Raw genomic sequence first — 25,827 nt, 5'->3', positions numbered from 1 at the left:
CTTGAAAATTTTAAATCGAAACAATTTTGTTACCTGAAATATTTAAAGAAATTGATTTTTTTTATTTTGGAACTATTGACTTGAATATATTTTCTGGCTTGAAACGGAAAGCCAGGGAACGGGTTAATTCCAGAAATAGAAAGGGAGATTTGAGTGCTAGATAATTAGCTAGCAATCACTTGCTTACTAGTAATTAGTCATCCTCTGTAACGTGGATAAAAGCATCTCCAATAATATAGATAGTTACTACCTATAAAAGTTGTATATGTCATCGATGGATTACACTATAGATAATCTCCCTAATAGTCAAATTATAGCATTATCTTCAAAATCAATATAGACTCACATACAATAGACTGTAATTGTTGTACTGAATGGGTTTACCATCTACTAACTACTAGCTAGCATTTTCTCAATCTTAATTTATTCTCTCCTCCACATAAGCAAAAAAAAATTGACATAGATACGCTTATAGCTAGTTGACATTGTTGGCAATCTTAATTTATTCTCTCATCAGCATAAGCAAAAAAGAAAATGGCATCGATACACTTATAGCTAGCTTATATTGATTGGTGGAGACGCCCTGGCATGACTCCATACTTAGTTAAGGTTACATTGCAACTCAAAAGATCGTCAGGGCCAAAAGGACAAAGCTCTCCAGGCTTGGTCGATGGTGAGATATTTTTGTTTTCAGAACGCGTTGTGCATGTATTTCATCGACAATGGGGAAAACAAAGGGTTACACAACCATCAGGTCTAACGCTGGTGTTAACTAGTATTGCGAGTATAACGATGGTGTTAACTTGGTCTTATTTTGTTGCAGCTGTTCACTTGTTTACACTTGCCAAGCAATGCATTGATACGATTCATTATGGTAAAATAATACAGAGTTGTAATAGCACAAAAAAAAAAAGATTACAACCGGACAGAAGAATTACAATTGTTTCAAAGTTGCGTTAGGCTTGCCCATCAAAAGTTGCTTACCAAAGGTATTCAATCGGTTGCTGGGTTACCTTCGGCCTGTTTATGTGCGACCTTGCTCTACTCTTCCAGGCATCCAATTCTTCGTCACTAACAGTATAACGCAACACCACCTCCTGGAGATTTTCGAGATTTTCTATTTCCCAATTGAAGTCCGAGGGTTTCCAGGTTTGAGACTCCATGTAGTAGAACAGGTGAAGAGAGGTGAGAGACCTCATGCCTCCTTTAACAATATGCACTCGGGGGAGCTCGAAGGCCTGAAAGCAAAGCCGCCGAAGGCTTGGGAATCCACCGCTTTCCACAATTAATTTGTCGCCCATAGAGTTGCCAAAATCGCTACCCTCAACCAGCTTCAGATAAAGCAGCCGACGCAAGTGTTGCAGAACGGATAAATCTTCGAGGCTCAGACCAGTATAGGAGAGCTGCAACTCGGAGAGATTGCTACGATGTGATGCAATAAAACTAGGCAGTCTCATTAGCCTCCCTCTCCTTAGCCTCCCTCGCAGTTTGATGGAGCTGAGCATGCAGGGAGCTTCGAGTTGTATGTCGTCGAGGAAGTTCATGTTTTCTGTCCCGAAATCGATAGACAGAGACTCAAGGGCACTGTTTCCCGTAATACGCTTCTCGAGGGAGGACGCAAGAAGACGACGTGTACGGATGCTGATATCATCAGTGCGCCATATCTTAACCTTCCTTAGTAACCTCATGTGAAGCAGGATGAGCTCAAAACCACTATTCTTACCAATGACAAATCCTGACAGGGTCTGCAGTCTACTTTCCTCTGAGAAGAATCTCTGCAGCTTATCCCTTCTCTCCGCATTTTCGAGTTCTGGAGGAAGCTGAAACTTGCCAAACAGATGAGCCAACCGTGGGAGCATCATGACTTCCATCGGCACTTCCACCTGCGTCTCCCGAATGTCCAGCGTCTCTAAGTCATATAAATTTCTTATTCCATCGGCGATCCTGCGAACATAAGTACCCCTGAGGCTCAGATATTTGAGAAGCACCAGTAACCTGCATATGTCACTGAGAGTACTGTCTCTAATCCACCGGCAACCTTCCATGTCCAAGACTCGTAGCAACCTGCAGCTCCGGATATCAAAGGGTAAATAAAAGGACCAACGATCGCGGACCGTCAACGACCTGACATGATGATTCAATCCAATTTCCGCCGCAACTCTGCCAGTCCCTTTAGTTGCCCTTTGAATAGATAATTGACGGACAGGATGGGCACCTTTTTTGTTTGCGAGAGGCTCATTCATGCGAATCAGAGCGACCATGTCTTTTGAGACCGCTTTGTCGACAATGAACTCCAGGATTACAGGAGAAACTCGACACCTCTTAACCTTGGAATTGTTGCCAACCAGCACAGGCTCAATGATGTTCCGGTCAATGAACTCATCAAAGCGATTACCAGCAACTTGTTCCGCACTGAGCGTGCCATCTCCAACAGCCAGTCCTTCAGCTATCCATCTTCTAATGAGGCTCTTCCTCTGGATCGGATAACCTTTGGGAATTGTGGATAGAGACAGCAAGCACTTCCTGTGACCACTGTCCGGCAGGCTGTCGTAGATTTGCATAAGCACTCTGTTCACTCCCTCAAAGGCGCCCGGTCCCAGTTCAAGCTGATGCAGATTTTGTCCTTTCTCACGCAAATAATTAGCAACGCTAATCAGTGCCAGTGGTAGCCCACCACATTTCATGAATATTTCTTCTAAACTAGTATGTTTCTTGTAAAGTATGTTTCCCCTGCCAACCTTACTCCAGAATACTTGTTCAGGCTCGGATCGGCCAACCTTTCTCAAGAATAATTGTTCAGACTCGGAACGGCCAAGACCTCGCATTCTGTAAATGTAACTGCCACTGCCAGAGGTGCAGGCCGCGGCGACTGATTCAATGCTTGTGGTGATGATTATTCGACTTCCCCGACGATTTCTCCTGAAGTACCGTTGTATATCGTACCACACACTTGCTCGCTGCAGCTCATCGATGACGACCAGGAACCTAGGAAAGCAAAATACAACACTAAATTTTCAGAAGAACAAACAAGCCAAGCATTGTTGGTTCCATCGAATATGTAAATTACGAAAGTTTATACAATATTTTTGGGAAATGGCATTGCGTACCTAAATTAACAATGTGTCTATTATTTACTATGAAGGCATAATACAAGAAGAAAAGAACAATACACGAAAGATCGACACTTAACTTAAGACGCTGAACCAACTACTCTTAAGGTTTTGTCAGCACAATACATTCCTTCTGTCATGTAATATATGTTTGTTTACTTTTTCCAGAAGTCTCATATGCAAGATTTTGACTCTAATATCAGAGCATAATAAATTCATAAATACTATGGAAATTATAGCCAATGAAAGTAAGCAAAATGGTCACTATATTTTCGAACCTATAAATATTGGACACCACCGTGTAACTATATCAATAGAAACAGATGATATGGAGAGGAACATCCATAGTCTTGTCGTGACGACGTAAGCAAGATGGCCGAACCTCGTTAAAAAAAATGTGTAATGATCTTATGCATCAGGATGGCTTATTGATATGTGTGCTTCTGCTAAAACCGTAAGATAACTTTTTTTTAAGATAAATGAAACTTTATTCCATCGATTGGAATAAGTTCCAGCTTGAGTTTGTGCACTTAGCCTAATGTACGCATAGGTAACTTCAACTATAGTTATGTAAAAGTCCAAAAGTACAGTTAGTATATATTTCAATGAAATTGACCCCAAATAAACACTTTTACTCATTTTATTCTGAAAACGTAGGTTTATTTAATATGTACCAGAGATCAGAGAGAGAGAGACCTTTCGCATAGCACGCTTAATTTTTGACTGACTTGTTGTTCAATTTTGTCCAGAAGATCCTTCCCATCTCTGCACTCAGACGCCACAACCCAAGCAAAGAACTCGAATTCACGCTGGACACTAGGGTCCTCATACACTGCTCTTGCGAGGGCAGTCTTGCCTACCCCACGGCATCCCACGATGGAGATCACCCTCAGCTTCTCTGATTGCTCATCATATGCTTCCAGCTCCAGAAATTGCATAAGCTCTCTTTTGGGCTCGTCGATGCCAACGAGCTCGTGTTCAGGTGCATACACAGGGAGAGTGGATCCAGCTGACGTCCCGGACGCAGCAGCAATGCCTCCGCTCGGCCATTGTTGCCATTCTCGTCGTAGGATCTCTGTCCTACCCTTCAAATGCTGGATCATATCAAAGTCAGCATGTGCCCATGATTTGGCTACGTTGTAGACATCTATGAAGTCCTCAATATCATAGACTAGGTCCTGCAGTTGCAGGATCCATTTCTCCATCAGCTCCCCTGCTCTACTATCCAACTCCTCTATCATCCTAGTCAGCGCTTCCTTGTCCCACTCGATGTATACAATCTCATCCTTGTCCCTTGCTCTACTATCCAACTTGTCCAGCTTCTTTATAAGGGCATTGTACAGACTACAGAGGAAGTCATGGTCAGGCTCAAGTAGAGGTTAAATAATTAAAGGAAGATACTGAAGAATAAGAAAAAAGCCGTATATTTTTTTAAAAATTATTATATGTACCTGCTATCAGCTTGTATGTCTGTGTCTTCCGTTGAACTCTTTTCTCCAGTTCTATGTTGTTCATCTGAGCTTCCCTTTGTAATCACATCTGCTTTTCCTAAAGTCTGGGGTTGTTCCGTTTGAGTCACCGTACTCATTTCTTTGTCGCCTAAAGTAAAAGAAAAGGTTAACATGGTACCTCTTAGTATCTCTTCAAAAACAGTAATGAAGTGTGAAATGGGGCAAAAATGATACCTTGACTTTGCACATACGAAGAGGGTTCAGATGCTGTAGAAGTCCTGTGTACAAGCATTTAGCGCTCTTAAAAAAATTATGTTTGGGGTCAAAATTAGATAGGCATTGTACAGATTGTCAAGTGGAGGCAAAGTAATTAATGGAAGATACTGAAGAATAAGAAGAAAGCCATATATTTTTTAAAAAAACATTACATGTACCTGCTATCAGGTTTTTTGCTTGTATCTTTTCCTGAGCCCTTTTGTTTAGTTCCATGCTGTTCATCTGAATCTCCCTCCAAGATCTCATCCTGTTTTTCTCTAGTCTTGTATTTTTCCTCCTGTGTCCTCGTTTTCTCATATTCCCCTGGATGGGATATGAATAAGTGATACGAGACACGTAAGTTTTCAAAAGGAAAAAAGGGCAAACAGAAAAAGGGTAAAGGGAATACAACAGAAAATAACATGACCAAAATTCAAGGTAAAAAGACGCAACAGTTTGTGCCCATTAGTATGAATTTTATTTTGGAACAATGGACTGTTTTTTGAGGGGGAATAATGGACTGTTGTGTTGTGATTGGGAAGGAATTCCATATCCCATCAAATAGACACTTGGCTATACCGAATAATAAGACGTTTTTAGAATTCCATACATGTATAGACACTTGACTATACCGAATAAGAAGACTTTTTTTAGAAGGACACGTATCTAGTAGTTTTAGTCGAGTATATGTATGTAATAGAAACTAACTCCTCCCACAAGTCTCTATAGATACGTAGGTAGGGAGACCCTATTGTACATGAGGTCTTGTACAGTCCTTGGGAGATACCAAAAAATTTACACTGGTGAAGGTCTTGTACAGTCCTAATTCTACTATCACCACCTCCAATGTTATGAAGACGTACAAAAAAAAAGGTTAACATGGTACCTCTTATTTGTATCTCTACAAATAACTCGTCCAGCTTCTTTAGAATCTCATCCTTTACACGAAACACTTTCTCCCACTCGATTTCTACAATCTCATCCAGCTTCTTTAGACGGGCATTGTTCAGACTATAGAGGAAGTCATGGTCAGGGTTAAGTAGAGGTAAAGTAATTAATGGAAGATACTGAAGAATAAGAGGAAAGACATATATATTTTTAAAATATTTTATGTACCTACTATCCGTTTGAGCCACCGTACTCATTTCTTTGTCGCCATAAAAAATCCAATCCACCCATAGTGCATTGATGACGGGATGGCTTTCACAATTGCGAAACGCGTCCTCCAGTGCAGACTGTACAACCTTTCTGCCGGATTCAGTAGCACCAGCACACCCAATTTTTGCAGTGAACACTTCAAGGCCTGTCAAGTTTTCGAAGCCGGCATCTGCCGGGCTGTATTGTTCTATTGTTTGAGCATTGAATCCGAGCTTGAACCTTCGGACATTGGGCACTGCTCCTTTCTCAAAGGCTAGGCAAAGTGCAGAACAGATGAACTTGAAGTGCTTGAGAGATTTGAATCCCTCCTTGTGAAAGACGATCCTTTCTGAAGGGGCAGTCTGGACATACAGCGAGAGAGCAGCGAGGGCATTGAGTTCTTTGAGAACATTAATACCATCCCTTGACATCTCTCCTATTGCAATCTTCAAAATGCAAAGCTTGTCGAGCTTTCCAATCCACCTGGGGAGGCTGGAAAACATACAAATCCGCGACAACGTAAGCCTCTCAAGACTGGCTGGAGGAGTGGACATGCTGCCCAAGCCATCATCACAAGAAATGCACATGCTTGAGGAAGCTCCACCATCCAGAACCAAAGATTTGAGGCTGCTGCATTCCCCCAGAATTGAGGCAAGAAGTTCCATGTTGGTAACCAGACGGTTAGCAGGATCTGTACAGCAGGTTATATAAAGATCACGCAATTTGGTCAGCTTGCCGAGGTCCAGCACATTCTCTCCTGAGCTAGTGCTGAGGTTAAAGTAGCCCAGACTGCGAAGTGATGTCATGCACCCAATCCGATTGGGCAGATCAGCCTCGCTCGGAAGGCGGAGGTGCAACAAACACTGTAAATCAACAATGTCTGATGGAACAGCAGTTACTCTTGCATTTATTTCAAGAGTCTCTAAGTATTTCAACCCTAGAATGTTGGTCGGAAGTTTGACGGTCATATTGCATTCAATCTTCAGATATCTTAGTTGAAATAGTTCACAGATTTCACCAAGGTCAAAACTCGTTGTGTCCTGATCAGTCCAAATATGAAGAATTAGAACTCGAAGAAGCTTATACCCCACAATGGAAGGTACACATTTCAAGAATCCAAAAAATATAAGGGATCGAACTTGGGACATTCTGAAGCTTCCTTGTATCTGTGCACTTTTTGCACTTCCAAACTTCATGGAAAGTCGACGAACCTTATCAGGAAGTCCTGTAACTGCTGCAAAATAATCTACAATAGTGACGAAGTTCTCCTCCATGGATTTGTATGTAATAAAATCAAGTACCATGTGATGAACTGTACATGACACCACCTCATCATTATCATTGGTATCCGCAGGCTGGATCATTCCTCTTGTCACAAGCTCACCAAAGTAACCCCCCGCAACTTCCTCGATGTCTTTCCCATCCACTGCACCGAGAAAGCCTTCAGCTACCCATTGCTTCACCAAATCATCCTTCCGGATCTTGTAGCCCTCAGGGTATATGCTAAGATATAGCAAGCATGTCTTCAAATGAGGTGGAAGATCATTGTAGATAAGTTTTACCACTTCTTTCATCACTTGAAAATTACCAAAGAATAGTTGTCGTGATAGATCATTACTGGGAGGTCTCATCTTATATATATTCTCTGAGCAATAACTACAGCAAGCCAAAGCAACAACCTCAATTTGTGTGGTTGTTATTATTCTGCTGCAACAATTACCCGCCGGAAAAGCATGACTGATGATATCCCACACTGATGCATCCCACAAATCATCAACTATAATGAAATAACTGCAAAACATTTTTGTGCACGATAAGTACATTATATTTCAATCAACTAAAGGAACAAAAGGTAAGGAAATACAATCAAAATAAGAAAGAATAAATTATAGCAGAAATCTTCTACTATCAGATGTAAGGCCTATATTGTTACAAGTCACTAAACAATACGTACACATACCATTGGACTGGAACAAATCACCCAATATAGCTGAACATATCAGATCACCCACTATGGCCAAAGCCGAACATCCACACACGGCTGATATTGGTCTGAGCGACCACATTGGCCACCTTGCTTCTTTGATAGTATCCTGGCCGGCCGGAGTCATTTTCTTTTGACACTATCGCTTGCAACTTGCACTTGCCCACTGCCTACCCATATAAATCATGCACGACTGCACGACCATTACTGCTGTAGTCCGCTGAAAAATCAATAACCCTAGTATTGGATCAATGTGATTTTGGTGATTAAAATCAACATGGTCAATATGGCTAACATATTTGCTAGGGTGCAAGGGTTAATCCTATGAATGTTGTTGGGGCATGAAAACGTGCTCTGAATAGAACACGGCGAGAGCCCTTCTCACTAAGGAGGACTCAAGCTTGAAGATGGCCTCAGAGTCTTTTTTGGAGAGGATGAAGAGAGAGAGTCTGCGTAATGAGAGGGAAAAATATCTCCGTCCCCTTGCCTGCCCCTGTAGGGCTCGTTTTATAGAGGGAAGGGGTAGAGGAATTTACCAGCTTGTTCTTAAGATATTATGTTACAATTATGTACATGCAAGACTATTGCTGGCCTTTCACCCCTTTATATACCACATGGTAACCGGGATATTATGATCGCTATAGTGGCCCACCGTACGTTGCCTAAATATCTAAGGGCTGGGGCATTTTCTCCAACAGCACCCCCTCATCCGCTGGTTCCGAGGCTTTGAGGGGGCGAGCGGATGCTCAAAGATTTAGCTTCAGCCCCCTCTGACAACAGAATACCCTAGGCGGCCCCGGTCGTTGCAGCGCGGATGTTTTGGGTCAGGAGCAAGGGCCGCACGGTTTGTGAATGGCGCGAACGGCTCAACGGAGGTGACGGCGTTGGGGTTACGGAGACTGCGTAGCCTAGGAACCCGTGGCAATGGCCACGCTGAGGATCGACAGAGGCAGGGCCGTTTGGAGCGGTGCGATGATGGCCGGAGGCATAGTTGATGGCGAGGCTGAGGGAGGCAGCCAGCCATCCCCTCAGTGGGTAACCGCGGTGATGCTCAAAGAAGGTGAGGCCAGAGGTGAAGTAAATGGCGAGGCCGAGGGAGGCGGTCTGCGACCCCCTCAGTTGTAGCCACGGTGAGGCTTGACGGAGGCAGTGCGGTCCGGAGCCCTGTTGCGGTGGCCAGAGCTGATGTCGATGGTGAGACTGAGGGAGGCGGTCCATGACCCCCTCAGTGGTAGCCACGGTGAGGCTTGATGGAGGCAGTGCGGTCTGGAGCCCCGCGGCGGTGGCCGGAGGCGATGTTGATGGCGAGGCTGAGAGAGGTAGTCCACGACCCCCTCAGTGGTAGCCACGGCTAGGCTCGACAAAGGCAGTGTGGTCCAGAGCTCTGTGGCGGTGGCCGGAGGCGATGTCGACAGCGAGGCTGAGGGAAGCAGTCTGAGAGAGTCTGCGTAATGAGAGAAAAAAATATCTCCGTCCCCTACCTACCGCGGCGAGGCTCGACGGATGCAGTGCGGTCCAGAGCCCCACGGCGGTGGCTGGAGGTCTGAGGGAGGAAGTCTGCAACCCCCTCAGCAAGTAGTCACGGCGATGCTTGATGGAGGTGAGGCCGGCCAGAACGTCGCGGCTGTAACGTCCCAAAAATGATAAGTCAAAATTAAGCATCACTTAACCATTATCGCATGTGTTATCACATGTGTTGTTATGTAATTGTCCGGCAAGCTTAGTTCGAAGGTGTTTCAAACACCCTAGAGATGGTTTAGAGCTCCTTAGAAAAACCCTAGATCCTTTGGAGAAGAAAGGGAAGGGAAAGCGGGAATACTTAGAAAGATTCAACACAAAACCCCTCTCGCGGTCTGACCGGGATCACCAGCGGTCTGACTGCAAGGTGGCAGCCACGTGGGCTTGCTGCGGTCTGACTGGCGCCCTACGCGGTCCTACCGCCAGCACACAGAGGCTCGACTTAAGGTGGTCGATTGCCTCTCTCATTCTCTCATTTGCTCTCTCTCTCTCTCTCTCTCTCTCTCTCTCTCTCTCTCTCTCTCTCTCTCTCTCCACCCAACACTAGAAGGGAGAGGGATTCCTTTGTCATCACGTTCGAGGGCCGGAGATCGGAGGAGGGGACTCTCATGAGCTCCTGAAGGACTTCCCCAAGCGTCTCCCCCTCTTCTCCCTTACCGGAGACCCACCGTTCACCTCAAGCTCCACCACCACCCTGGGAGCCGATCCGCAAATCGAAGCCTTTCCGAAGCAAACCCATCAGCTAGAAAGCTTCAATGCACTAAGGTGAGGCTTCCCCTACTGTTTTTCTGTTGTTTCCGAGCTCGATTCGACCCCCCCCCCCGTGTCGTTTAGGCTCAAAACTCAACCTAGCCTAGGTCCAATCCATGGAGCATTTTGAGTTTAGCTCGGTGAAGGTATTCTAAGTCACTTTAGAAACACTCCACTAGCCCCATAGAGCATTTAGGTACCCTCCATGGTCGAGAGTCTCGCCGAAGGTCTCGCCGCTAGGGCCGGTCTAACCGCCAGTTGAGATCGGAAGGTCTGAAGTGAGGGCTCTATACAGAGGTCAGACCGCTGCTAGGGCCGGTTTGACCGTTGGTGGGCGGTCTGATCGCCAAATCAATGTCGGTTCGACCGCCAGCCCCCAAACTCTCTGCTGGCCGCCGGTTTGACCGCCACCCCAGGGCCGGTCTGACCGCCAGCCACTGAAGGCTTGGTGCACTTTAAGTTAGCTTATCCGGGGTTTCACGCTTCGAAGCCCTAGTCCCTTAGCGGTCTTTTGCGAATGTTTTCGAGTCTCAGCGCTCTACTATTACTTGAGCATGCATTTTGTGCATCCTTTTTGCATTGTTCATTTATTTATGCTTTACACCCATATTTCTTTTAGAGAGCGTCGATTCGACAGTTTAGGCGAGCGAGGGCGACACCGAGGTACCCCACTTCTGCGAATTCTGTGCGAGTAGCATCAGGCAGCCAGCAGAGCAGCAAGGCAAGCATCTAAGCATATTGAACCCTTGTGTTGAATTGAATGAAGTCAAAATTTGATAAATTATGCTTATGTATGTTTGCATGAGTAGCGAGTCGATGAGCCAGTCCGAGAACATGTTATGCTCTCTTGATGTCTTCTCAACTCCCTTCCTCTCATGGCTTTTTGTATCAACCTCCCCACGGACAGTGCCATCTATTGGGGCATGAAAACGTGCCTTGAACAGAACATGGCGAGAGCCCTTCTCACTAAGGAGGACTCAAGCTTGAAGATGGCCTGAGAGCCTTTTTTGGAGAGGATGAAGAGAGAGAGAGAGTCTGCGTAATGAGAGGAAAAAATATCTCCGTCCCCTACCTGCCCTTGTGGGGCTCGTTTTATAGAGGGAAGGGGAAGGGGAATTTACCAACCTACCCCTAAGATATTATATTACAATTATGTACATGCAAGGCTATTGCTGGCCTTTCACCCCCTTTACATACCATATGGTAACCGGGATATTATGATCACTATAGTGGCCCAACGTACGTCGCCTAAATATCTAAGGGCTGGGGCATTTTCCCCAACAAATGCTATGTGATGTACTTAGGGTTCCAAACACCTCAAAGAGATAAGCATAAAGGTTAAAGAGGGTTGAGAGTATCACTTGTGTAGATATATATGTTTCTTTTAGCTATAATATAAAGAGGGTTTGCGTTTAGTAGCTTGATCTAGTATCTTTAGGTTAGTTACCTAGTAGGTGACACACACTAGATTTGGCTAACTCTAATAAACTAGCTGAATACCTAATAGATCAAAGAAAAGAAGCCATAAAGACCAGATTTTTAGTAGGATTGAATTCGACTACCCCACTAGAAAACAGGTCATCATATCATACATCGGGGCATCGTAACATACAGTGAGTCTGTCAAGGCAAAAGGAAAACATAAGGTATCAGGACTTTTCCAGAGTCAGTTATCATATGGTGGGGCACCGTACCATTGGATAAAGAGTTTGTCAAATGGTGCCTTAGATGATCAAGTCAGTGTATCATACGGTGGGGGTTCACTATATCATTCCGTGGCTGAGGCATGTCGGCTTCACCAACTCCTCCATGAGCTTCACCAACCTCTCAGAAAGTCAATTATGGTCTATTATCACAAAATTAGCTCGGGGTACCTCTCCACCAATCCGGTACAACACCAGCACACCAAAACATGTTGAAATCAATGTCTATTTCATCTGTGAATGAGTCACTCTCGGAGCAATGTGTGTTCTACATGTGCAAACAACCTTTACAGTATGCTGACATTTTCACAAAAAGGACTGCCCACGAAGGTCTTCACCGACTTCCGCTCCAGCCTCAACGTTCGCTCATCTCCCGGTTGACATTGTGGGGGGGGGGGGACTGTTGGAATGTAATCCTATTCGGTTGCTACTGTTCCCTGTCCGACAATCACAATAGCAGCATCACCCATCCATGGCAACAGGCGGATTCTTAGGATTGATTAGCCACATATTTGTTATATATTAGTTAGGCAACAAATCCCTTTAATCCTGCCTAATCTCTTTATATAGATACCCGAAAACATCAATGAGAAGGTGTGCAGAAATTCTACCAAACTTTCCTTCTTTCATCACCATCCAGAGTGTGTGATCTTCAAGACTGTTTTTTTTTTTTGAGGAAAACTGGAGGGGCGGGGCCCCTACAGGTTATATATATTACTTATAAAGGAAGACAAAGTACAAAGTGGAGATTAGTGGGGGAAGAAAATAGAATGAAGCCAAGAGGTTACAGTTTGGAGTCTATCAATTGAAAAATCTGACCTATGTAGCTTTGCTTTGTCCTAAGAATTACCAATTTTAACTCCTGGAGAAATCTGGTTTTGCACCTCATTACTGTTGGGTCGGTCTGATTGTAAAGCCAGTCGTTTAGAACTGTCCAAATGCTCCAGCACATGAGAATGATGATTTCCATGAAGAAGGGTTCATTGATGTTATACTTGATATAAGTCCAAATTTGTGCAACATGAATCTGAAGAGGCAAAATAATACCAATAGAGTCCCAACAAGCTCGAGCAAAGTTGCAATCCAGAAATGAATGAAGTGATGTATCCTCCCTTTGCCAAATGCAGAGCTCACAAGTATAATCATCCAAGAACATATTTCTCCTTCTTAACATGCCTCTTGTGTTTAGCCTATCTTTTAGAAGCAGCCAGAAGAACACGTTGTGCTTTTTCCGACAAGAGGATTTTCATATCCATTTGGACTGGGTGGATTTGAGTATGTACAATGAGAAAATTATAAGCCTTTTTTGAAGAGTAAGGAGAAGTGCCCCAAATATAATGCCAAGAGTCTGAATTCAGAGACTGTTGCTACGGTTTACTCTACAATTGCTTTTTTTTTTGTCAATTTATCCATTTATTCAGACCATGTTTCACATTCATCTCCCTCCGTTTGTGTTCCTCTATTTGCATGTGTAGTTATATTAGTTCTTGATATTAGGGATCCTAATGCAAGATTAAATGATGTGGATTATAGATCTATTGAGGTGTAGACATGATTCTTGTGATGGCTTTCTCTACAATGATGTGCGAACATCAACTACACATTCTAGTTCCCTAGTTAAACATGGAGGATGTCACCGCAACTTTCTATATTACTGAGATGCAGAGAATACAGGGAGACCAAAAACTTAAGGCTACAACTAGGGATCCTAAATAAGGAGTTTTCTTAAAATTTACCTTGTTTTTCATCACCTATGGCTCTACCCTCAGCTAGATGTTGTCAGCATATTGTAATGATATCTATTTAATTCATACATTTCACTCAAAGGTGAACCGATATCTTAAGAATGCCTTCCGGTCATATATTTTCTATCCGATTAAGTTTCTTTTTAGTTTAAATTATAATCTTTTTCCATCTCGCTTAAATATAGAGCATGCAACCAACTAGATACCTGTTGGGGAAAATGCCCTAGCCCATGGGTACCCTGACGATGTATGGCGATATACAATGGCTACTATAATTTCCAAATTAATATAGCCCAAGTAAAAGAAGCAAATGGCCAGCAATAGCCTCATATGTACATAATTGTAACATAATTTTAAGGACAGGATGGTAATTTTTCCTGCAATTTCTCTCTATAAAATGAGCCCCCAAGGGGCAGGAAGGGGGGACTCGACTCTTTGAAACATTCCACAGACTCTCTTCCGCTCACTCTCTCCTTCCTCTTGGATCTCGGTGTACATCCCCAAGCTTGAGCCTCCTTGTTAGGAGAGGCTCTCGCCGCACTCTATACGGGCACGTTTTCGTGTCCCAACAATACCTATGTACAAAGAGGTGCTTGCATTGTTTAGAATGACTTTATATGCGTGTTTGATATGGCTATATTCTCTACCTTAAGCACACATATAAGCATCTTGCATTGGAGTAAATGCCCTTGGTTGGCCTCCACCCCTATGGTCAGTTTGCGTTTGTTGCACTGTTGTATGGTTATTTTCTAAGCTGCTGTAGAAAAAGCAGTTGTGCAAAGTATCGTAGTTGTACAATCAAGGCACTATGTTAATGTTAACAAATTCAGAGACAAAACTATCCAAGAAATTCTCTCAGTAATCGATAGGAAAATGATCTAAACCGTTTTTTGGTGGGGGCAAAACTATAGTTGTTTTGATTACTCTAGTGCGTAAATGACATCTACCTCTGGCGTCGATATCCGAATTCGATACAAGTCTATTATAAATTTGAGTATTTAAATTTAATTGAATTGTATTCAAACATTTCAAAAAAAACTTAATAATAAAAACATGTAAAAACCATCGTTATAAATCAATCTGCCTGTTTTATTTAAGAATAGCTTGACTTCAAAATAATACAATTCTTTTGCAACCACTACTGCAAAAAAGCATAAGAGTGCCGGTTGAAAAACAGCTTAAGTGCCGGTTTTTCAACCGACACTCTAGACTCGGCACTGATAGTCACTGATCAGTGACTATCAGTGCCGGGTCTGGAACCGACACTAAAAGTTATTTTCAGTGCCAGTTCATGCCTCCAACTGGTACTGAAAAAGGTTCCCGAGCCAAAAAAATAAACGAGTCGGCTTCAAAGAACCGGCTCAGTTGCCGCTCCTGCCACCGCCGCCGTCGTGCTCCTGCCGCACAGCCGCCGTCATGCTCAAATTGACTCATCTCATCCATACAAACACATCTCACAATCAAATCGACTCATCTCACACAGTCTCCAGAACTCAACAACCTCTAACATTTGATCCCCATCAAGCAGATTGATACTCAAATCCACACAGATTGATACACAAATTGATACAGATCCACACAGATTGATACCCAAATCCACACAGATTGATACACAAATCCACACAAATTAATACTCAAATCCACACAAATTGATACCCAAATCCCAGACATGTCCTCGCCGAACAGCAGCTTTGTGAACCTCTCCTTCATCATCTCCATCTCTGCTAGTCGAAACATAAGGTGCGCACGCATTAGACTACTTCGCCACCGAGATGCTACAGGTAGAAGAAATCACTCACCTGAGGCTGCTCTGTGCTTGTGCTTGTGCTGCTGCTTGGCCACCTCGGTGTCGGAGGCACAACAGCGCAGCTTCCTCATCGCCGTTGGTAGCCACTCGTCGGTGGAGGCGGCGTCGGAGCTGGATCTGCTCCCGTCGGCCCGAGCCCTCCACACCGGTCGCCTCCTCCGAGAAAGAGAAAGCCAGCAGGGTAGTGATAGGAAGAAGAAAGAGGGAAAGAGAGACCGAGAGGAGGAGATAAGGGACAGAGAGCCGGTGCGAAGAGAGAGCCGGGCAGGAGGTGGAGCTAAAATCCGATTGCATTATAATTTCGGTCCGGATAGACATCAGTGTCGGTTGTAGATGGAACCGGCACTGATAGACCTTTTCAGTGCCGGTTCTTAGCGGCTCACTCATTTTACGCGTGTAGGAGATTAAGAATCGGCACTGATATATCTTCAGTTACGATTTTTGCACAACCAATACTGATAGGGCGTTACTTATGACATGCTCTATAGCAGTGAAGAAACCATGTTGTATGACCATGCTATTGTGCAGGCCGATTGACTATTGACCGTATATCACACTAAGAGGACACCTTTTGCATTTGTACAGGATAGATGAAGATACTTACGTTTTGCCCTGCAGATGTTTGTTGATGCTGTCGGTGAGATCCTGCACATCACGGGAGCCGTGGGGCCGTGACCCCTTAATTTGTGAGAGCATGCTGGTGAGAAGCCTCCTGGGATCTGGATTTCGAGATACCCGAAGAAAAGCTCGGCACTGGAACCTCCCCCCATATTGATGATATAATCTTCTTGCAAGTGTTGTCTTCCCAACACCTGGAAATCCAAAGATAGGCATCACCTTGAGCTGTTGGTCCCTGTCAAAAGCTAGCAACCTGACGAGCTCATTCATGGGCTCGTCAGGGCGTGCATTAGGAGCTTGTAGCACAGACTCGACGATGGTTTTGAAACCATCCAGAGCGGGCTGGTATCTTTCGCGTCTTTCTCTCGCATCCTGCTTCAAACGAGCCCTCAGATCATCAAGCTTGCGTTTTTTGCGCCTTTTGTTTGCATCTTCCAAACGAGCCCTGAACTCTGAGATATTTTGTGCAATCTGGTTACTGGCGCCGGCGTGCATCACCGTTGCCAAGTAGTCCTCCGCGTCATAACAAATCTCCCGCACCTCCTTCATCCAGAACTTGTCCGTGGAGAGAGGGTCCTCCTCCTTTGCAAGATCCATGATGGAGGTGTAAATTTCTTTGAGATCTTGTATGAGACCCTGGAGCTCATCCTTACTAATCCCCTCTGGCAGACTCCGCTCGGTATCCGTCAATGAATGGAGTTGCGCAAGGAGGGGGCCCATGGTGCCGAGCGAACAAGTAATCGGATCATCCATCGCATCTCTTTTGCCTGCGGACGGAACACAAACACAAGAAGATTACACAGGAGTAAGAGAGGGCAGGTCTGATGAAGCAGACAGAGATCACATGAGGTTGTACTTACCCGAGAAATCACACCTCAAGAGCAGGATCCATCATGAGGTCTCTCTCTCCCCCTCCCTCCCTCCCAAGGTAGGAGGTGCGCTCGCCTTGTGGGGAACTGGGGATATGTTGGGAAAACAACGTAACACCACAGTTGAACTTGTATTCTTACGATAGATACAGGAGGACGCAGAAGGTCGGATGCAGTTAACAAATCGTGGTCCCTTCCATTTTGTTTATTTTGGTGGTGCATTGACTTTTACACTTGTATAGGACGCTTTTACGTGCGGAGCACTGCATCTTCTTGAAATTATAGATTCACATATAAGATTTAGCTCAATATTCACAGCTGTACCCTGGTTTATGCAAAATGCTCTCTAGCCCCAGCATTTGCAATTTACATTCTTGCCAGCCTGTTCCCTCTGTACACCCGGAGTGTTAACAATAATCATTTGTAAGTTCAAAAATAAATAAAAGAGAATCAGAAATCAACCCTTTTAGATCCATTAAACAACTTAATTTGCTGACTAAGATAACGCGCAAATTTGAATTTACATTCCACGAAACAACTTCTTGATTAAGATGCAGCCAGTGACTCATTGCTGATTCAGTTTTCTTTTTTTACTTTAAAGGGGTTATTTGGAAGAAGGTGATTGCTCCTAGAATTTGTATGATTAATTTCAAATTTATTGCGCGTGTTGCTGTAGGAAAAAAGAAAATTATTGCACGCAAGAGTACGCAACTGACCAAGCTGTGGATGCATGGCCAGCAGTATTCGGTTTTCGGATTCTTCGTTCGGAGTCCTCGGATGCATGGCCACCAGTATTCAGTATTCAGCAGATTTCTTCGTTCGACGTGGACTAGGTTGTCCGGCAGCGTACGGGAGTCAGTCAACTCTTTTGCCTCGATGCGGTTGAGGAACCTCTGTTATGTTGCTGGTGTAGTTTAGAGGTCTCACCAGAAAATAATTATAAAGTAGACGTAATGCAGGAGAAAATTTTCTTTTTTTTTATTTATCTGTATTTATAATGAGGAGTTCTGCTATGTATATGTAGTACTAAAATCTCATAAGAGATAGAATTGAATCTTTCAAGAGATCGAGATGGATCCATATTCGATTGTAAAACTCTAGGTTTCCTAACACTCCTCCTTTAGCACTTTTCGTGAAATGCATATGTCTCATCAAAACTCTCTAAAAATTTAGTAGAAAAAATTGAAAGAAAGAGTACATAACTCGCAACAAGATCACACAAATTACCTCATTAAAAAACTTATCATGAGAAACTTCACGAAAACTCATCTAAGGGAAAAAGAGTACAATTCACCTAAAATGCTTCATATGATCTTTATAATTAACTTTGGGTACTTAATCTTCTTGACTAAGGTTTAATTCTTCGTATCGGTATTATGTGAAAATTCTCCCCCTGAAATATGCAACTCTCTAAGTCTCATCATCTCAATGCCACGAATACATCTTTCAAAACTAGATGCAGGAAGAGATTTAATGAATAAATCTACAAGATTTTCATATGATTTGTTATGCATTACCTTTATTTCATTCATTTTATGCAATTTATGAGCATAAAAGAATTTGAGGTTGATATGCTTTGTTAAGTTGCTTTTCACATATCCCGATTGCACTTGTGCAATATATGCAACATTATCTTCATAGATAATGGTGGGGTTGTTAGTAGTGTTCAAACCATATAACTGCTGGATATAATTGATCACTCTTGTAAGCCATGCGTATTTCCGTGTGGCTTCATATAAAGCTATTATTTTTAAGTAGTTCATCGAAATAGATACAAGATTTTTCTTTGATGATTTCTAGGATATTGCAGTTCCACCATATAGGAAAATATAGTTAGTCTATGATTTCGCTGTATGCGTGTCTGACAGATACCCAGCATCTACATATCCAACCAGACTTAGGTCCTGATTCTTTATGTAGAACAGACCGAGACCTTTGCTACCTTGCAAGTAACGAAGAATATCCTTCATGCCCTTCCAATGCCTTTTAGTAGGCTCTATACTATATCGTGCAAGTAGATTTACTGTAAACACTATGTCTGGCCTATGCAATTAGCCAGATACATCAGCGCACCTATTGCACTAGAGTATGGGAATTTCGGTCCCAATACTTACTCCTCCTCTTCTCTAGGTCTATAGGGATCTTGATTTGCTTGCAATGACCTTCTGACCATAGGGGTTTTAGCGGGAAATGATTTTTCAAAACTAAACCACTCAAACACCTTCTGAGTGTAGTTTGACTGATATACAAAAATTCCATCCGTCACATGCTCTAGCTGCAGGCCTAAGCAAAACATGGTTTTACCCAAATCTTTCAATTCAAATTCAGACTTCAAGTACGAGCTTGCTTCCTTCAATTTCTTCTTCTGTACCAATGATATTCAGATAATCTTCATATGCAAAAATCCATTATGGGACCTAACTGTTTCAACATATATAGCGATTTATTCAATTATACGCTATAAAGATGTCTATTTCTTCTATCTTGATTCAGCAATGGTATTCCTTCAGATACCTTCATATAAATGTTCGAATCAAGGCTCCCATAAAGATATGCGGTCACAACATCCATCAGTTCCACTTTTAACTCCAAGTTGACTGCTATCGAGATTAAATATCTAAAGGTAATACCACCTATCACCGGAAAATAGGTTTCTTCATAATCAACTCCTGGTTGATGAGTGAATCCTTGTGCAACTAGTCATGCTTTGTACCTCACAATTTCATTCCTTTCATTCCTTTTACGAACAAAAACCCACATATATCCTACTGGTTTGATGTGGGGAGGTGTGCAGCATACTGGCCTTAAAACCTCTCTTTTGTTCAGGGACAATAGTTCAGCTGCTATTGTCTTCTATCTGTCTTCTCAATCTGACCTCATTCTACATTCAGTGAGCGATGTAGGCTTAGGGTCATAATCTATAACTGTGACAATTTTATTTGCGAAGTATATATCAACTATTGTGTTTTCTCTGTTCCAGGATTCTCTTAAATTCACATAATTTATTGCTATTTCATCATGGGTTGCACTTTCAGGTGCTTCTTCATCTTGCTCTTCATTATTTCTTATTATGGGAGCAAGGTCCTTTAGTTTACCAGCGTCGATTTTAGCGCGCGCATTTTCACTGGTTTCTTCCTGCGTGGCAAGATTCAAATCTGGTATGCTTATTTCCTTAGGTTCCATAACATAATCAGGTCTCAACTGGCTTCCATTCTTCTTTCTTTGGGGCATTTTTATGATCGGCTGTGGTAAGCTCTCATTCCCTATTTTTGCCAAACGTCTCCGGCTATTTAGGACTTGAGGAACCGAATTTCTTGTTCTTTTATTATTTTTCGGAGCTCCTAGGACAAGATAAGGGGTACCTTCTTTTGGTACTTCCACCCTCTCTGATGCATTGCGTGTAGACACATGCGACTTAGTCACGCTCTTCAAATAAAAAAATGATCAGGCAGATCGTTTGCTAATTTCTGCAAATCGATAATTTTTTGTACTTCATCATTTGCTTCATTAGTGAGAGGATCATGTGCCGTAATTCCTTCCGTCTGCCAAATAATTTCCAGACATTTTTCATCCAAATGTATATTTCCTCCCCCTAATAACGAAAAATTATTTTCATCAAATATGCAATCAACGAAGTGGGCCGTATACAAATTTTCAGTTGTTGGTTCTAAATATCGGATTATGGATGCAGTCTCATAACCGACATATATTCCAACTTTTCTCAAAGGCCCCATAGCGTTTCGCTGTGGCAGCAATATTGGCACATAAACCATACATCCAAATTTTTGTAAATGGTTTTTTTTCGGAATTACCCCTTGCACTAGTTACATAGGTGAATGGATATTATAGGAGGATGGTCTATAATTAATGAGAACTGTTGCATGTAAAACTGCATATCCCCATCATGTAGCAGGCAAATTACAGAGCTACCACAAAGGTCTATCAATAAATTTTATTCTTTTTATCAGCGCTTCAGGTAGTCCATTCTGAGTGTGGCCATGCGGTACAGAATGTTCAACTTTAATTCCCATACTAGTGCAATAATCATCGAACACTTTAGAAGTAAATTCTCCAGTGTTGTTCATTCTAATGGATTTCACTCGATGGTCAGAAAAATTATTCCTGATTTGTATGATCTGCAAGATCAACTTTGCAAAGGTGTGGTTGCGAGTAGATAATAGACATACATACGACCACTTCGAGGATACGTCTATCAATACATTAAGTACCGGAACGGGCCAGAAAATGGCTAAATAGGACCACAAATATCCCCTTGGATTCATTTCAGGAATGCAGGGATTTCATCTTGTACCTTTAAGGTAGACGGTCTTATTATTAATTTTCCGGTAGCACATGCAGGGTATACTAAATCTTCATGATTCGGGAAATTCTTTACATTTATGCCATGAACTTGTGAGTTAGTAATTATATTCCTCATCATTCTAAGACCAGAATGACCTAATCTATCATGCCATAGGAAGAATAATTCTGCACTACGAAACACAGTCTTCAAGGCAGTGAACACTTTAGGTGCTTTAATGCAAGTGTAGTATGAGTTACTGCTTATGGAGGGAAGTTTTTCAAGTATTCTCACTTCACTATCACGCTGAGTGATGAGCATGTGCTCCCTACCATCTTCTTCACCAGTTTTTACATAGAAACTGTTAGCGTGAATATCTTTAAAACTTAAGGGATTTCTTATAGATGCAGGGTACAACAATGCTTCTTCAATGTGCAAAGTAGTTTTCATCGGTAGTATGACTGTGGCTTTTCCATAACCTACTATGCACTTATCACTATCAGTGACAGTTATTACTTTTCAGAGCTATTTCTAATAGACTGAAAATACACATTTTCTCTTAAGATAGTGTTTGTGGTTCCACTATCCACAATACACACTTCGTCCATACGAACGCCACACATATTCTATAAATACCAAAAATATTGTTTGAGCTAAGCTTGCTCTTCTAGAGCTTTCATTTATTCATTCAATGCTTATAAATTTAGCAACTAAATGGATGGCTAATTACTCTAATCCTAGATAGAGTCTGCGAAATATTCGACCACTTCTTCTTCAATGGTTTTCTTTTTCGCTTCATCCTTCATAGCATCTTCTATGGCAGTGGAGGAGGGCAAAGTAGAGGCATCTGCATCCTTCATTGGGAGATCTTTTACTGCTAGTGTGGGAGTATCATCAACTTCCATGTGAGATGCTTCCCTTTCACTTGCGGCTACTTTTTCCACCTCCATTCCCACTGCAATGGTGAGGTGTGCTTCTGGCTGCTCCTTTTTCTTCTTTATAGCATGTTTGGTTCTGCTCACCATATGGTTTGACTTCTTTCTTTGTCTTACCATTATCATCACCAGGTTTGACCTTGTATGCCACCACTTTCCTTCCTCCCTTCCTCTACTTCTTATTGCGGTTCTTGTGAGCTTTGAAAAAGCTATGATTGACTTCAAGGCCATTGCTCTTTCCTTGCGGTTGTGATAAGAAGTTCTTGTTTATGACTTCGTCATAAACTTTATGAAGCTGCAACACCTCAATTAGTTCATAATACTTCGTGTATTTTGATTGACAGTGATTGTGTGCGGATTCTGCCGCATTTGAATGGAAAGTAGAGAGAGTCTTCTCAATTTTCTCCTCTTCTGTGATCTCTTTCTCATAGAGACACAGGAGTGTGCAAATGCGGTGCAGCGGGGAGTTGTACTCTTTGACATGCTTGTAGTCACAGAAATGGAGCCGGACCCATTCTTGCTCTGCAAGAGACTTGATGGTGTACTTAAGGCGCTCAAATCGCTCCTGTAGTGCGTCCCATGGTGCCTTAGCGCTGCTAATTGCTATGTACTCATCCTTCAAAGTAGGGGAGAGATGGTGGCGGAGAAAATGAAGTGTCTAATCATTCTCATCCTCTGTGGGAACCATTGCACTACTTGTTCCTAGACCAATGATAGCGCGGAGCCTTTTCGCTCTAAGTACAATCTGGACATTCGACGCCCAAGTGAGATAGTTGCGGCCATCTGCACTCGGCTCAGCGAACTCCTTGTTCGTGATGCCAGCCATTTACATATTCAAATGACGCAAGTATTACTACTAGTAAAGTTGCATCGTGTTGCTAAATACGATTGCTGCAAATTTTTCGATATTTTCTGTGCTATTATATGAATTTTACTAAATTTAAACACATAACAGACAATTTAAACAGGAACAATAATATAGCAATAAATACTGCATAATTGCTAAAACAGATGCAAAATTCAAATTCTAGAGGTACTTCTATGCAAGAAAAAGTACTTTCGGGATTTCTGCAAAGCCCTAGGGTTTATACACAAAATTCAAGAATTTGCGTAATTTCCAGAAATCACAGGGTTTAATTTGCAACAATACAGCCGCATGCCCTTTTTTTCTTTTCTATTTCAACCTGTTTTCATCCCTATTGGGTCGTCCTGCTAGCTTGGGCCGGCCCAGCCTATTTGGCCCACTCGCCTTATATACAAGGGGTGGCTAGGGTTTTCAGGGTTTGGAAAACCCTAGCCGCCACCCAGTTCCTTCAGAGTGGCTGCCAGCGGCGCACGGTGGCCATGCGGGGCGGCGCCGGTCGAGATGGCATTCTAGCCGGGGTGGCCGCGTGCGGCTGCAGCGACTGCTGGGCCTATCACACCCAAATTCGCATGGGGTGGTTCGGCCGCCTGCGTGGTGGTGGAGATCGGCAGCGCCAACCTGCGGGTGGCGGCGGCGCATACGGGTAGACCGGCGACGGCGGTGCGTATAGGCAGACGGTGGCGTGTCCGGCAGCGTGCTGCAGGCGGTCGTCGTGGCACGCGGTGGTGTCGCTTCGGGCGGCGCAGAGGTGGTGGCGTCGCTTCGGGCGGCGCGAGGTGACTGGTGGGTGTGCTGGCCCATGGCACCGCAACACCGAAGAACAGGCCGGCTGCAAGCAAAGGGCGGCGACGCTTTGGCATGCGGGCCAGATCGAGGCAGGAGGTGGAGGTGCGACTGGCTTCAGCCATGCGCTATTGGGGGCGAGTGGATTCAAGTGGAATCGCGATGGGGAGCGGCTTCTTGCCGACGGCGACGGCGGGAGGTGATCGAGTGTGCCAATGCGGTGGCGTTCTGCTAGCATGGCCTCGGCAGGGGGTGTGAGATGGCCGCCACGACGTTGTGCCGGCTTGGCTGCTTTAGGTAGCCGCGCGAAGTGGAGGTGAGCAGCAGCGTAGGCGGCAACAGGTTGCACAAAGGCGGCTTCGAGCGGGGCCCTGCTCAGTTGGCTAAGCGGCGGCGCGCAGCTGACTTCGAGCGACGACACGCGGCTGACTTCGAGCGATGGTGTGCGGAGGTGAGCGGTGGGCGCAGGCACCAAGGCGAGTCTTCGGGCTGCCAGCAGGGCACTACGACGCATGCATCAGGGGCGCGGCGGCACGTGCAGCAGGGGCGCAACAGTAGCCGCTTGCGGGCGATGACCTGGCCGTTTACTGGCAATGTGGTGGTGGCTACGGGCCCCACCAGTCGTGTTCATTGCGATGCTTTAGATCTGATGCAACTGTTTGGTATTTAGATCTACTATCTATTGCGAGTACTACATGTACATCGTTTGCAATGCAAAAACAGTAGTGATACAAATTGATCTACTGTGATCACATCTTGCAATTCTTACAAACAGATTCATGCCGTGTAGGGCATATAGGCTAAGCCATGATCTGTCTACTTGACGATGATGTCAATGCAGTGCAGATCGGTTGTAGGCAGATTCGTTCCGCTAGTTTGGTCTATAGCAGAACTTTGTGTTGATAACGTGTTGAGGAACTTCTACTACCGGGTGTAATCCAGATATTTCGTGAGAGAACAATCACAAAGAAGATATAATATAAGAGAAAATCTTTCTCTTATTTATTCATCTGTGTTTACAATGAAAGATTATGTCACGTATATATAATGCCAAAAAAATTTAAAAGATAGAATCAAATTTTTGAAGAGATAGGGACTATCCAGATTTGGTTGTAAAATTACGAGTCCCGGCGAGGAGTTGGACCGCCCGGGTTCGAATCCGGGCATGCGCATGCTAGGGCGCGGCCCCTATGCGGCGCGTCTCAGGCCGCCATGGTGGCACCGGTGGAGCCCTTTGTGGTCCCGCTACTTTGCAAAAAAAAACTGTAGGTTTGCTAACAGATGCCGCGCGTCATTTTTGGCTGTAAATCCAAGGCACTTCTCGGAAATTTCTACGAAAGTTCCGGGGGTGGACGACATCACGCGACTCTGCAGGTCGTTGTCGCAACGCAAAAGGTTACGCATTGACTTTGACGAAACACTACGCATGGGGATCCCCCCATGTATGTATGCCCTTCTTCTCTAGCTCCTCCCTCTCCTTTTTTTTTTTGCGAGGGAAAGGGAATATATTAGACAGAAGCAATACAATCGTCACAAATTAACCTAGTTACAAAATTTTCTTCTTGCCCCATCCAGATCCCAGAAATGTCATGGATACAGGAATGATTAGCTAGTTTGTGGCTAACAGTATTCTGACTATGATCTACTTTTTTGATCCCCAACACCCTTTGTTCGGTGAACAAGCGTCTCACATCTCTCACCATATGGGCAAGAGCCGAGCGGTCCTCCTCATGTGTTGTAGCAAGGAGAACAACCGAAGCACAATCCGATTCTACCATAATCGACTTAGACGTGTATTGGAGCGCCATCTCAATTCCTTCCTTGCAAGCAATCAGTTCAGCCTCTAACGCATCATCACAATGTAGAAGTGATCTGCAGGATGTGAAGACTCCATTGCCGGAATTATCCCGTAAAATCATGCCGATGCCCGCCCTCCCATCTTTTGAAGAGAAGGAGCCATCTATGTTTAATTTGTGCCATTCCGGAGGTGGTCGTGTC

The 25,827-nt window shown here is 43.7% G+C and overlaps 1 protein-coding gene across 6 annotated transcripts; it reads right to left on the bottom strand.

Moving 5' to 3' along the window:
• Window positions 1–741: 741 nt before the first annotated feature.
• Window positions 742–17,094, bottom strand: LOC133886825 (disease resistance protein RGA5-like). Of its 6 annotated transcripts, XM_062326687.1 has the most exons (11): window positions 16,938–17,094; window positions 16,064–16,844; window positions 5,933–7,744; window positions 5,703–5,827; window positions 4,996–5,140; window positions 4,796–4,839; window positions 4,562–4,709; window positions 3,807–4,454; window positions 2,778–2,985; window positions 2,713–2,738; window positions 742–2,682 (listed from the first exon to the last, which is right to left on the bottom strand). In XM_062326687.1, exons 2-11 carry the CDS (start codon window positions 16,828–16,830, stop codon window positions 981–983), a joined length of 5,625 nt encoding a protein of 1,874 aa, XP_062182671.1. In that variant the 5' UTR covers window positions 16,831–16,844; window positions 16,938–17,094; the 3' UTR covers window positions 742–980. The 6 variants fall into 6 exon arrangements, with proteins under 6 accessions (XP_062182671.1, XP_062182669.1, XP_062182670.1 ...); XM_062326685.1 differs by having other exon boundaries at window positions 2,713–2,985; XM_062326686.1 differs by having other exon boundaries at window positions 742–2,738.
• Between the last annotated feature and the right edge of the window lie 8,733 nt (window positions 17,095–25,827).

This window comes from Phragmites australis, chromosome 12 (assembly GCF_958298935.1).
Source record: "Phragmites australis chromosome 12, lpPhrAust1.1, whole genome shotgun sequence".
NCBI lineage: Eukaryota > Viridiplantae > Streptophyta > Magnoliopsida > Poales > Poaceae > Phragmites > Phragmites australis.
Note: the sequence above shows the minus strand (reverse complement) of the source record. Positions and strands in the feature narration are given on the sequence as shown.

What these genes read in the sequence shown, in the direction of transcription:
- LOC133886825 (XM_062326684.1), bottom strand. Translation starts at nt 16,830, where the DNA reads ATGGATGATCCGATTACTTGTTCGCTCGGCACCATGGGCCCCCTCCTT. An exon ending in TGTAGAGATACAAATAAGAG is followed by an intron (nt 5,141 to 5,702) that starts GTACCATGTTAA and finishes TATCCCATCCAG; the next exon opens with GGGAATATGAGAAAACGAGG. An exon ending in AGCAAAAAACCTGATAGCAG is followed by an intron (nt 4,840 to 4,995) that starts GTACATGTAATG and finishes GCTTGTACACAG; the next exon opens with GACTTCTACAGCATCTGAAC.